General features: G+C 44.2%; 1 protein-coding gene across 1 annotated transcript; it reads right to left on the bottom strand.

Annotated features, from left to right (window-relative positions):
* Positions 1–694: 694 nt before the first annotated feature.
* tmem91 (transmembrane protein 91) lies at positions 695–12,060 on the bottom strand (the record flags this gene model as incomplete). The annotated part of the gene is made up of 3 exons (XM_080730855.1): positions 695–850; positions 4,177–4,326; positions 11,617–12,060. The coding sequence occupies 3 exons, from the start codon at positions 12,058–12,060 to the stop codon at positions 695–697; spliced, it is 750 nt and encodes a 249-aa protein (XP_080586981.1).
* Positions 12,061–14,763: the final 2,703 nt, after the last annotated feature.

Genomic DNA, 14,763 nt, shown 5'->3' on the forward strand with positions numbered 1-14,763 from the left:
GGTGACTGGTAGACTGGAGTGCGTTCAAACTGTAAGTAGTTGATGTATGTAAAGTATTTGCTGTAATAGGTGCGCTGTAGCAGCCAGTAGCAGACGGTATACTCAGCTCTCTGACAGCACAGACAGGCCCATGGGGATTAGATGCTTCCATGTCCTTGCTGCAACCCTCCTCATGAAACTGCACTCTGTTCTCATACAGAGAGAGGACAAACACACACACGCTCCATGGTAGGTGATGTCCGTTCGTTTTTTCCATTTAAAGGGTTATAGGGTTATTATGGGCTTACTTTCGAAACGAGGAGTGTCCACATGATAATGTCCACCATTTGGGAAAAAGTGACGTCTTCTTTACAAAATAATGGTCGATACAAAATTAAAAGTACTTCTTAAAGGATTATAGGAAACCTGGGGTTGACAAAATGCAGAGAGGATCCAATTCAGTCTTTTTAGGAGCACTGAATGATAGGCCTAAAACTTAATTCCAAAGAGGAAATACTGAAATATTAGTGAAATAAGGTCTGTCAGTATAAGCTTCACAGTTATCCAGCAGGGTCAAGAGAGAGAGAGGTTACGTGTGTGTGTGTGTGTGTGTGTGTGTGTGTGTGTGTGTGTGTGTGTGTGTGTGTGTGTGTGTGTGTGTGTGTGTGTGTGTGTGTGTGTGTGTGTGTGTGTGTTAGAGAGGGGGGGCGTGCTTTTACGGTGGTTTTCCAGACAAGTAGGAGATGAGCGCTGCAATAGCACAGATGTATGTGATGATTCCAAAGACGATGGACAGAACGGACAGCCACAGAGCCTGGCGGGACGCTGCGTTGGCCCCCTGGAAATCCCCCTCAGCCGACGCCTTGTTGGTCTGACAAACAGAGAAGAGAAGAAAGATAATGACATATTAATACACACGGTGCATATACAGTGTACCGGTATATACAGTATGTGTACAGTGCTGTGCCACACACAGAGGTGCTGGAACGGCCATTGATTGATTGATTGAAGTATTTATTAGAAGTTAGCATAGGGAAGGCATAGGGTCATTACAGTACAGTTCACTGGCTCACGGTCAACAAAAAGGAAACTCAGGTAATTCTTGCATCTTATTTCCAAGGAGATCCTTGGATAGGCAGACGACCATGGAAAGCTGCAGTATAGAGTCTATCCTGAACCAAAAAAAGAATAGTATAGTCCCCACTCCTTTGGGATGTTTTTGTCACATTATGTGTGTGTGTGTGTGTGTGTGTGTGTGTGTGTGTGTGTGTGTGTGTGTGTGTGTGTGTGTGTGTGTGTGTGTGTGTGTAGGTGAAATTCGTCATCATTTACCCATCCTATAACAACTAGAAGCAGTGAGCAGCCATTGGATTCAACGGCACTCAGGGAGCAATTAGGAGAGTCTTGCTCAAGGACACAGATCGACATTGCTGGCCTTGGCCGGGAATCGTACCTGGGACAACCAGGGGCTCTGGCTGCCAAGGCAGGCTCACTAACCACTCAACTACGGCCGTCCCAAAACATCATATAATTCGTATGCCCAGCCATAGGCTTCCACCCATATGTCCACTACGGCCAGCTACATCTTGGTCAATGCAATGCCGGTGGGCAGAAGAAGCGGTTCAAAGACCAAACAAAGACCATAAAGAGATGCCGGATCAAACCGTCTTCACTGGAGGAGCTTGCTTCATGCTGCAACCTCAGTAGAGTGGAGTATATGGGAAAATCAGCGCACACAACACCATGCAGCAAAGCGGGCATAGAGGCATGCTCCCAAAGCCACCTCTGCTCCCCTCAGTACCGCTTTTACATGCCCTGGTCTGCAACTGCAACTGTGGACCAGCCCCAGACTATTCATCCACCCTCACTAATAGGAGAGAGGATGGTCATCATCGGACACGATGGGCAACCAGCAAGCAGCCAGCAAGCATACTATTACTATACTATGATGTTTATTTATACACAGTATCTAGTACATCCTGTATATATTTTAAGTTTATATATACAGATGTGCCATTTCAAAACTTCACACGTCCTGTCCCCATAAAAATGTGAAAGGTAAAATAGGGAACAAATGCATTTGCAGGACATTTTCTGGGAAAGAGCAGTAAAGCGTGAAGACTGTATAAACACTATGTTATGTTTATATACTGTATACACTGTGTGTGTGTGTGTGTGTGTGTGTGTGTGTGTGTGTGTGTGTGTGTGTGTGTGTGTGCGCGTGCACATGTGCGCTCACGTGTGCGCGCATGCACGTGAGTGCGCGTGTGTGTGTGTGTGTGTGTGTGTGTGTGTGTGTGTATGTGGTATGCTGTAGGACTTTATCCATCATATGTAGCTGCCCTTCCTAGTTAATGTTCCCAGCCACTCTATTCACATTCTAAGCTTATTATCTCAACTAATGCTGCCTCACACACAGCCTGCACCGTTTGTCCCTCGTTCATCACTGCCTCTGGTCCCGGGCCGTGTCCTTCACTCTGACCCCTGGTGTAGGTAGCACTCAGTGCTATTGGAAATCTATCACCTTGGAGCAGCTTGTTATGACTCTAATTAAACGTTAAGAAGGACATTGATCTGTACAATAGGGCCTTTGCTGCTCACTTTGTGCCCCAGCTAATGGAATTTTTGTCCGCAAGCGCGCAAAGGATGCTTATTATGAGAGTCCTCCAGTGGAGTACAGAAACACTGCCTTTTTATCACAGTAACCTGGCCCACAATTTTTTCACCACCTTCTACCCATAGAGATGCTATACGGCAGTGTTTCTCAAACTTTCAAATGCCAAGGTCTCCCCTTAACTCTGACAGTGTACAAATGGAACCAAATGGACCTGTTAGGGTCCATTTGGTTCCGTTTGTACACTGTCAGAGTTACAGATTTGTATGGGTCAATTTAGACCCCCCCTAAAGGAACCCACAGAGTCCCTGGAATCCACTTTGATAACCACTGCTATACAGTATAACCCTGGCAAACCACATTACCTTAAAGTTTGAGAACGAAAGGTCACTTTCGGATGCGTCATAAATGTATTCACTCTTGCTTTTAATATCCAGTGAATCCTTATGAATAACAAATGACCAGCCTGCCATTAGTATAGGGCCAAATACTGTGGATACATACGGCACATAAATAACAGTATGTTGTTTGAGCCAAACAACCCATTCCCATTACGTTGTACAGCCTGGTTCTAAAGCTTTCAAAGCTCTGGCGGCATAATCCCACGAATGGTGTTGTAATCCCTGTTAACCCCCCTCACCACCACCACCCAACCGCCAAAGCAATTCCATAATGTCCACTCTTGTACTCAAGACGCCGTCACTTGTTGTGACCTGCTGTCATCTTTGTTCAACACATATCGCGGAGAGAGAGGAAAAGAGACAGACTTAGAACATAATGTTATACTGACTCACAGTTGATCGTCAACACCATCAGAGGATCATATTGGACCAACAGAGAATATTAGCTCCATATAGTCAGCTAGACAACAAACGCTAAAACAATTAACAAACAACTACTACAGGTATACAGTATAAGAGACAAATTATATGTACATATAATATCTGACCTTAGTCTTCTTCTCAACCTGTGGGTCGGGACCCACATTATTTTGAGGGTCCCCAGATGATTAATTTAATGTGCAACATTGTTTTCTCACTCAACAGTAAACAAACCAACATAAAGTTTAAAGGAGCTATAGTCAACTTTTTCATTGTAGGGCTGACATCCTAGTCTACAGACTAGGATGTAAACAAAGTACCGGCCCTGTAAATGTAAACAAAGGGCCAAAATGATTATTTTATCATTATTTTACGCTTTTTGTGGTCATTTTTTAATTGAAACACATATATGAAGCTTTTTTTTTTATAAAATATTTTCGAAACATTATTTTTATTTTAGCATCCGTTTTTCAAGAAAAAGTTGACTATAGCTCCTTTAAGCGTATAGAGGAGTATCTGCACATTTCTAAAGTGACAATTTAAGGACTTTTTAATACCTCTAAAAATTAACAAATTAAATATTGGCCAAATTGTCAAGCATGTAGATCTGCTATTTTCACAATAGAACCGTGTTATACAAAATGTAATGCCTGAACTCTTAGTGCTCGTAGTTGAGTGCGTGTGTGCTTGAGAGGTGTGTGCGTGTGTCCATACGTGCATATGTGCGTGTGCGTGAGTGCATGTGTGCGTGCATGCACCTACCTTCTGGGACAGGTAAAAGGCAGCGATGCCCAGGGGCCAGAAGCAGCACAGCATTGAGAAGAAAGCCAGGCCCAGGTAATCCTGAGGAATCATGAGAGGGAAGTTGCTGTCGCTGTCGGTATCACTGAAGTCCTCATCGCTGGACGAGTCCTGGGGGAACACAGGAGGGAGACACAACCACACTGTCAGAGTTTTCACTGTCAGAACAGTGAGCTCCTCCACTGGAGCAGAACCATGGCAGCTGAGATCAGTCTCTTAATCCCATGTACAACACACTGGCTTTTGTCTTTTTGTGTTTTTCTACCACGTTAACTAATGTCCATAATGCACAGTATACCGTACATCTGCTGCTATGCTCACGCACCTTTATATCTTATCTCAGGTAGACCTACCATGTGTAAATATGTAGATAATTCTGGGTTCCCCCCCCCAGATAACAGATAAAAAAATGTCTTTCCCCAGATATTTTTCCATTCAAGTGGATGGTAGATACAGATAAAAAAATATATCTGTCACAGATAAAACAAATATTTTTTTATCTGTATCTACCATCCACTTGAATGGAAAAAGAGAAAGAGATTTTTTTGATCTGTTATCTGGCCCAGTGGGAATGGGCCTTTTAGCTGATTCTGAGATCATGCTTTTAACTCGGACCTCTACTTTATTTCCAAGAATATGAGGTTACACAGAGTCTGTTCACAAAACACATGGACATACAGTACCAGATTTTGCACGGCTGCAACATGACATCACAGAGCATACATTCAGTAGAAAACATATGGTAATGATGATTCTAATTAACCACATGAGCCCTAGCATCCCTATTCAGGGAGATGTCTTTTTAGCAGAATATTTTGTGAAAATTGCGGATCTGTAATCTGCCTTAACGTGTTGCGTTGCAACACATTGGGGCCTTTTCCACCGGCAAAGAACCGGTTCCAGAACCAGTGCCGGTTCAACTTTTTTGTAACCTTGGTTCGTTCTTGCAAACCGGCTTGCGTTTCCACCAGATTGAACCATGATTGAACCAGAGGAACCAAGGATTTTGTGGTTCCCATTCGGAACCAACTTTTACGGTTCGGAACCAATTCCGGTTCTCGGTGGAAAAGCCCACCTCTGGTTCATCCCATAGGCGGGAGAAAGAACCAGAACCGGTTCTTTGCCGGTGGAAAAGGCCCCATTGTGAGTTTGTAGATCGGCTACTCTCTGCGAAGAGATTAGGGGTAGAGGTGAAAAAAGGAGGGGATCAAGTATGGACCCCTGACTGAACCTGGTCAACATTACAAAGTGGCTATATGAGAGTGTGGAAAATTACTTTTTAAAAACTTTGATTCCTCGTTAAAAGCTTGAAATGTGTGTACAGGTATTTAATATTTATTTAGTTGTGTTTTTTATGTCCTGCAGAACAATAGGAAAACAATGCTAGCAGGGACGTGCTGGGCCCCTGATTCAGCCCGGGAAAAAGAGTTGGAGAGGCCCTCATCCTGCTGCTACTCAAAGATTTGTGACAAAGTGACAAGCCAGTGGGCAATTTACATGAGTTATATTTCGCCGTTGTCGGGTGGAAACCTTGTATGTCCAAAACCGTTTGTTTTGTATTTATGATTTTAAAAATGATTTAAACACAACGCCTCGCACCGCAAGGCGTTGTGTGCTTGTAGATCTGCTGTTTTCACTACTTTTGTGCGACGGCAGGGCTTTACTTTGCGAAAAAATGTACAAATTTGAAACTTGGAGATACAAGGTTTCTGCCGATTTACTTTGTTGGCCGCCCAGCCCCCAAAATGGAACAAAGCCCGACATTTTATTTTAATTTTTGAACCGGCCGTTCGGGAGTTGTCTCGCTTTTCCCAATGGCCAGCACGTCCCTGGTTGCTAGTGCGAGTAAGAGGATATGACTGAATGGGGTTATCCTTAACACGCACACTAACCGCAGGCTATTCATGATTCATGCTGTACGTGTGCGCATGTCTGTTTTTAAGGGAAGCACATTTAATCTGATGTCCTCTCCAAGACTGACCCTGTCAGATTACTTTAAATTATTTTCTGTGCAAAAAAACTATAATCGCGGAAGACGCGTCCAGTGGATGTTTCACCTCCCATGACCTTTTCTGTGAATGTTCTACCGTCTGTATACACGAGCAAAAGCTTTTCTTTCTTTTCTTTGTGACATTATAAAGGACATCAGTACATGTCCCGTGCATGCAGAATTGAGGATTGGTCAAGCTTCACATGACAATTTGGCCCTCCAGACAAAATCATTCATTCATTCAGAATTCATAGAAAATATAGAACTAAAGCACATAGAAAGTATAGCTCTAGAACACATAGAATAAAGATTCACCGCTTCACTTCGAACCGAGGTTTGATTTTTCTTTTTTTTTTAATCTCTGGGGTCCAGCTGTGAGGAGGGCGAGGTTCTAAGGATCAGTTCATCAATGGGGAAGACGGGTCATGCATATGGGCAAAGTCACCACTGACCTTCCTGGAGGTTGTCTGTCTGTCCAGCCTTGGGTCAAAGGCTGAAGGACAGAGAAAACACATGATGTTTTCTCTGCTCTGCGGTTCATATGGCCACTAGCCTCGGAAAGTTGGAAACCCAGTCTTTTCACTGACAGACCCTTTGAGTTCAACACTTTACCCTAGGGGTTCCCAAATGTTCCCATGCCAAGGACCCCCAAATAGCCATAGCCCCTGGCGCCCCCCCCCCCCAGTGTAAAAACAACAACAGCAACAACAATTTAAAAAATAATGAAAATGTTTAAGTTTAATTTATTTGCAATAATGACATGCTCAGAATGCCACTTAAAAGTGGTTAAATTGGTACAATAAGTTGAATTTGAAATTGAATTGATATTTGGCACCACTTTAAAAACCACGGCTATACTCTAACCTGGGCAGTAACCTGTGAATAGTCTGTGAAAAAGCATCTGGAAACTAGATGCTTTTTGATTCTAGTCCAAGTGGCACTTCTCCACTCCAACACAGGAGGGCTTATCACACTATATCACACTAGAGGACATTTACTGTACCTTGTACAGATAAATAGAGAGCTTGGATTTGTCCCTAAGGGCTTTTGAAGTGGACCAGATGAAAGAGGTCACTGTCTTGGAGGTCACTCTGTGCATGGTGGGTTACACTCCCAGAGGAACCCTCAAGCACGATTCATAGTTTGTCAGAAGATGGTGTTGCATGCCGAAAATAGCAGGTCTACAAGCTTACACCACGTCACATCATGGCACACAGTGAGGATGTAAATTGTATGTAGGCTATGCGATTCACACACACAGTGCATGCAACTGCATGTGTGCATTCTGTGCAACTGTGCATGCAAGTAGGTATAATCAACTTGCGGTTATCGGAAAATAAGGCACCCTGGGGAGGCAAACCATTGGCTTCAGCATTATTCATATTTTTTCAGTAACCACACTGACTGTACCAGGTAGATTATCCCTCACATAATCGATGGCATCTTATGCTTTATGCAGGAGAGAGAGGGTTGATGACATGCAGTAAAGTGCTGCTTTTGATTTGATAAGAATTTCTTTGATTTGATCTGAGACGTTATGTTTAAAAGAAATGGGCCCGGCGAGGATAAAACACAACAAAGACAGTGACTTATTTCAATTCTGGTCCTTGGTCTTGGACAAACAAACATTAAAACAAAGATGGGTCGTATTGAGACCAGGGTCAGCTGCTATAGCCTTAGTTATGTGATATGCCCTTTTATTCATTGAATCACCAGGGCATTCTAAACAATGGCATCCTCGAAGTCGCCTTCCAAACCAGCCTGTGGTTCTGAGCCCCTTGGCTTTCAGTACCACCACCAGTACCATTTGGAAGCATAGAAAAGGTATTTGGACTGCAGGGCAAGCTCTGTATAGCGGTCTATGAATTAGAGATGGAGTTTTAGTATGTAGTTGTACCGGTAGCGTTTGACCCGGCTACTCTGTAAAAAAGAAAAAAAAAAAGAAAAAAGGTTATCCAAACCCTGATTAGCAGAGTGTCCTGGCAGGAGAAAGCCATGGATAATATTTTCATTGAACATACTCAGGGAAATACATTCCATACTTGAAAGTGCTTCACGATAAATTAATCCAACCGCACGTATTCCAGAATACACAGAGAAAATAGCACAGGCCTGGTTGTAAATGAACACCTACATGCTCATTGCTCAGTCATTTTAAGTCCCTCTCGATGAGAACAGCATCAGCTAAGCTTCTTATTAAAAATATTCTAAAGCTCATTCCTCTGACACTGATATTCTCTAACACGATTCTTCCCAAGTGCTCTTCCTCTCTAATCTGGTATTTCTTTAGGGCTAGGATGTGGGCAGAATCCTGCTACCGTATTACTGTTCACAAGGGAAAGACTGAACAAAAATCTCTGATTCTAAACATGTGTGTATGGGTACTTATAAGATGAAGTGGACACGTTACATAATGGTAGAAAGTTCAATTCTCTCCAAACCAAGGTCTTTTCTATTCCATTTGTGTGGGTCAATTCACACTTGACATATCCAACATACTATATATAGACCACCTAACGGTGATCATGAGAGAGTCCGAGACGTCTCCCCTGAACATGCTAAAGAGATCACACAGGCATATATCCTTGTCTTGTGTCTTAACACCAGTAGTGGATGGAAAGTGTATTGATATTGAAAATTGAGGGGACAATGCTACAAATGATTAAATGAAGCATAGTGTTAGTTTATGCAGGACACAAGAGTCTTGCCCGCCTCAGCTGTCAGTCAGATCCTTTTCCTATTCCTCATTCACAGATCTGTTGATCATTACATGACACTGCCAGTATCCAATCAAAGCTCTCGCTCAGTAGGGAGGCTCCTTTAAATAAGGCTTGCATTCACTATAGTTCTGCTTGTCTATGATCTGAACTGAAGCCTTGGATCCGCTGCTGCTTAGCTGCCTCCTCCACCCCAGCCTCCACCTTTTGCTCTGAGTCTGGCACAGGCTCAAATATACTTGTGATTGTATGTCTGCTGATTCAAGCTAATATGTCAATGTATTGCTATGGTACTACTATTGTATCCCTATGGGGGTTTTGCTTAAAGTTCCCTGTTTTTGCATAGCAGGCATGCATGTACAAAATTCAGGCAACATCTCCAAACACGGAGCCCTTTTAACGCTAGTGTAACTGTATTCCATTTGTTGCAAAAAATGGTTAAATCTACTTTGACGTGAGTGTTCCTGACTAAACAATGCTAGTAACACACATATTAAACTAGAATATAAATAGCATGGATAGGCTATTAGTAAACAGTGATTTCCTGGCAACTGCATGGACATTGTATTTGAACACATATGGACAAACCCACACCTTGACATGAACTTGAGATTACACACATTTATCAATAAACCAAGTGTAGTGATATGAAAGTATGTAATTTAACCCCTCTTTCTCTTTTTTCTTCGTAAAATAACTAAATACAAGTGCTTAAAAAACGATTCGATACGATACAAAGTCAAACTAGACTGCACTCTGTCGAGGTCCCTACTTGCTCCTTGTGCACTCGTTGCCATGTATGCTGGTGCAAGCAACTATACGATATGTTGCTGTTTGTATATCGATATACAAACATATATATGTTTGTATATCGATAAATATATATATAGTAGTATATAGTAGATATATATACAATAGTAGACAGTTGAAAATGTAAATCGATGCAGTTACTGTATCGTTACACCTCTAATAACGGGGGCTTTTAGGCCATTCCCACAATGTCAAAAGCTACACAAGTATGCAATCAGGACCCTCAGTCCATGGCCAATAAGGCCATGGAGTCTAAGGACTAATCTGAAGACTATGTCCTCTTCAGACCCCACCTTAGCCCGTAGCACTTGTCCTAGCCTTGACGACCTTGCAGGCTTATGCAAAGTCTAAAATGTAATTTAGATAGCATGTTTATGTAGACAGATGCCAGGTTCATTTGTAAACCTGGCATCCTAGTTTCAATAGAGATTATTGCTTTTTTAAATATATATTATACTGTTTAGACAGATTATAAATTCTTGGTTTACCTATGACCCTAGATTACTATTTCTATGCATTTGATGTGTTACCTTTGAGCTGTCCTTGCTTACTGGTAATCGCATAGGTAAATTGTACTTGTTCTGGGTGAACTCTGCCAGTGTTAATGTAACTCTTCAGTGCTTGTTGCCATGGTGACTGTACGCACCTGTTTCACCGTCTGTGGAGCGAATGGTGAGTTTGACCATAGAGGCAGTGATAACAGGTATTTTGAATGTTTGGTGTTGAATGATTTGTACATACTGGGGCGTGGCAGCCATACTGGCCCATAGGGTTACATTTGCTTGAGGGTGGGGCGGATCCATGTGTCTCCTTTGTTATCCCCTCTGGTCATTCATTTTTTTATCAGCATTGGGGATATGTTTTATCCCTGCTTCAGGTCAGAATTCATTATTTCCTTCTCTCTGATATGTTTGAACAATTTAATCAGAAATGTTAACCTGGTGTCCATATTTTGGGCACATTTTCAAAACGTGTCAAAAGTGTGACAAGAGTTTCTATTGCATATATAAGTATATTTAAGAATATAGGGCCCCCCAAAATAGTGCTGCACGATTCTTGCTCAAATGTGAATCTCGATTTTCCTCCATAAGAATTGAGATCATGATTCTCACACGATTCAAATTTTTTGAGAGCGCGGGTCCATTTGGTTTCATTTTATAAAAAAGAAGAAAATTTACTTTTATTTTGAAGTCCGCTGACTGGGACTTTTTAAGTCCTCCAGCCGGAAGTCAAGGGTTGACGTTTATCTAACTTGACACATGCTATGCTTTGACCACAACTTCAGACTGCTGCTAGCTAGTAGCTGTTTGCTGGTGCTACTTTCTTTCTTAACACGTTGGTCAGACAGTCATAGACTATAGTCACAGGGATTGGTATGGAACCGCGGCACAATGGCACATGCAACAAAAGTCTAACTCTGAGGGTGTTTTTTATAGAGTTAAATAGTCAAAAAGTTATTTTTCTACTGGGAAAGAATGCTTGAATGAGCTTTGACTACATGTGTGTGTTTTGTGTGTGTGTGTGTGTGTGTGTGTGTGTGTGTGTGTGTGTGTGTGTGTGTGTGTGTGTGTGTGTGTGTGTGTGTGTGTGTGTGTGCGTGCGTGCGTGCGTGCGTGCGTGCGTGCGTGCGTGCGTGCGTGCGTGCGTGCGTGCGTGTGTGTGTGGTAGAGAGGGAGAGAGAGAAAAGGGGAGACAGCGACAGAGCGCTGGTGTGCGTGCGGACTGTTGCCCAAACGTTTTATTTACCTGCCACAGTGTCAAGACATCATAGAATCACTGTAATTCGCATAGGTGTCTGAATCTAGCTCTTCTTCGATTAAGCACTACACCAAAATGAAATGATGCTGGGGTCTGGACCCCATGCAGCACGGTGATGGGTCTTACCTCAAAGTCAGGCAGCAGATCATCCTCATCCTCCATGCTGTAGGAGGCACTGTGGAAGTCCTGTGCCTCGGCGAGCAGCTTCCTCTCCAGCGTGGAGCCCGGGCGGATGTCCACGAACGTGGTCTCCAGGTAGTCCTTGCTCAGCAGGGAGTCCGCGTGGCCCCAGATGGGGGCCCCGGGGTAGAAGGACTGCGGCAGGGCGCAGGGGTCCAGCACCTGCTGCTGCTGGAAAGGAGGCGCGGGGCCCCCGCAGTAGCCCCTCCACGGCAGCGGAGGGTAGGCCCGGTCCTCCTCGCACCGCACCAAGTAGCCCTTGAATAGCCCCGCGGGGGCAGGGGCGCCTGGCCCGCAGCCGGGCCGCGGCCCCTGCTGCCCCCCACTGTTCCTGGGGCTGTTGTTGTCCCCTGCCAGCAGAGGGTGCTCCAACTCGTCCAGATTCTCCATGCCACGTCGACCTATGCTAACGCCAGCTGTGCAGGGGGCCGCCGCATCCAGCGGCCAAAAAAGCAAATCTTACAAGTTAATCTCCCTCGAGAGCCCTGCTTTCGGATTTACACGAAATCGGCTGCTGTGCCGGCCTTTGTCGCGCGGCGATAATCTGACCTTAATCCTATTCGTTTAATTTCGCTCTTATTATAGGCCTTGTTCTCAAGCTCAAGGACACATGCCAGGATCATTATGGAGTGATGCCCCTGCTCTGTCAGTGCCAGCTCTATCTCCCTCTCGTGTCAAGTGATGGACTGGTGCCAAGGACACGTTGAGGGAGACCTAAGCTCCTGGGCCTGTCTTGAAGCTTCCTTCTCTCTTCATGTGCCACAAGTTATTTGTGTCACAGCTGACGACATGGCACCTTTGTGTCTCCCATTTCACCTGCTCGCGTGTGAGTCAGGGTTCATGAATATGTGAATGCACTCCCTCTCGTGTATGACGTGGACATGTACATTGACGATGGAGGGCTTTAATTAGCATGGGTTATGAAAGAGGTTGTGAAAAACGTTTGGGCTTTTCGAGCTTGATTCTATGGTAAAAGAAGTGTCTACCAATCCAGCATCAATCCTCTATCCTCACAAGATGCTGTGGTATTACTGTGAATGCTTTCGATTTCTGTCACCACTTTCAAGGATTCAAAATTGCTTTTGGATGAACGCAAACAATGACAATATTTATCTCCGATAAATCCACTGAGTTAATGTATATGGCTGCATATGCTATAGCTCTAACAGCAGCATTGATTTGAAGGGATCCATCCACCTAAGAAAGCAGCGTTGGCTTCAGAGTTTGCAAGCAAACAAACACGTGCTTCTGCAGACAGCGCTGCGACCATGTGAGTTCCTCTGTTGTTGCTGACTGGTATTGATTTGCGTCTGTGAGTCCGCAGCTCAGCCTCTCTCCTCTCGACGGCACTCCTGCGGGACGTGTATTTTTAAAGTTGCCGTCCGGTCCCTTCTCATCCAGGGGTTTCACTCAGGACAGCCCATGCTTGCAGGCGGGTGACACTGTGTCCAGGTATACTGCCAAGAGAGAGAGAGAGAGAGACAAGGTCACACAGTAGTTAGACCAGGGACGTGCTGGGCCCCTGATTCAGCCCGGGAAAAAGAGTTGGAGAGGCCCTCATTGCGTGCTATAGAGAGAGATCACTCTCTATAGCGTTACTGCTACTCAAAGGTTTGCCATTTCAGATCATGACAAGTGACAAGCCAGTGGGCCAATTACTGTACATGAGTTATATTTCGTCGTTGTCGGGTGGAAACCTTGTATGTCCAAAACCGTTTGTTTTGTATTTATCATTTTAAAAATGATTTAAACTAGTGAAAACAGCCGATCTAGAAGCACACAACGCCTCGCGGCGCGAGCCGTTGTGTGCTTGTAGATCGGCTGTTTTCACTACTTTTGTGCAACTGCCTTATATGATGATGCAGGGCTTTGTTTTGCGAAACAATGTATACATTTGAAACTTGGAGATACGAGGTTTCTGCCCGACAGTAACGATTTACTTTGTTGGCCGCCCAGCCCCCAAAATGGAACAAGGGCCGACATTTTATTTTTAATTTTTTCCTAATGGCCAGCCTGGACCGGCCAGGAATGAACCGGCCGTTCGGGAGTTGTCCCGCTTTTCCCAATGGCCAGCACGTCTCTGAGTTAGACTCTGCAGTTTTGTCTAGAGAAGACGAAAGTTCCTGTTAGGTACACAGGGTTAGGAATGAACCAATTGAATGGAGCTGTCATTGTGTCATGTGTCATGATTGAGAAATCAGCACTCATATTTCATTATTAACATCGCACTGGAAGAAAGTGTTGGCAAATGTCAATGCACTGTATGTTAAGTCCCTAAACGTCACCATCTTGTAAAATGACTGAGAGGAACCTGGATCATATTGTTTCTGGGAGCACAGCTACTAGGACAATGCCAGTAAACATGCACACACGCACGCACACATAGGGAGGTAAACGGCACAGTAAAAGGGCTATGCATTTCAAATGGAAAAGTGCAGCCAAGTGCACTTAATATCTGGCAAGAGCCTGTGGGAATGACAGGCCTGACTCACTGCTACAGCTATACAGCACTGTCCTGCTGCTAGTATAGAACCAATGTTCTCTCACCGCTACAGAGCTACAGCACTGTGCTGATGGTATACTGTAGAACCGGACATTTTTGGGGGCCCAGACAAAGTCAGATGTTGGAGGAAAATGTATAAATAAGCACAACTCGGCAGTGAGGAGAATGAAATCGGACGAGCAAGAAGTCTTTCTTCCAAACCGGACAGTTTTCCACAGGTGGCATTTCAAACATTTCCCCTCAATATGCCACTAACTAACCGTAGACACTTTAAAGTGAACCTGAATCAAGGCTCCACCGAAATTCAAATTGCTCTTAGCTAAATGTGTTTCCCCAGCTGTTCTGCCCCCCAAAACGGCTCACCACCTCAGTGAGCTCTGTTACCGGTATGTCTCTTGTGAGTGCCATCCTCCACGTGTCGTATCCCTGGCTCCCCTCCCCTGCACCTCCTTTCTATTCGATGATTCAAAGTCTCGCTCATTTATCAGCATATACCCCCACAATAAAGCTACAGTGAAGGTCCTCCTGAATCATAGCTTCTGGTTGAGAGAGTAATGTTCATCAGCTCTATCTGCTTCCAAACTGCAAAC

This window comes from Nannobrachium achirus (assembly GCF_963921795.1).
Source record: "Nannobrachium achirus genome assembly, chromosome: 8".
Lineage (NCBI taxonomy): Eukaryota > Metazoa > Chordata > Actinopteri > Myctophiformes > Myctophidae > Nannobrachium > Nannobrachium achirus.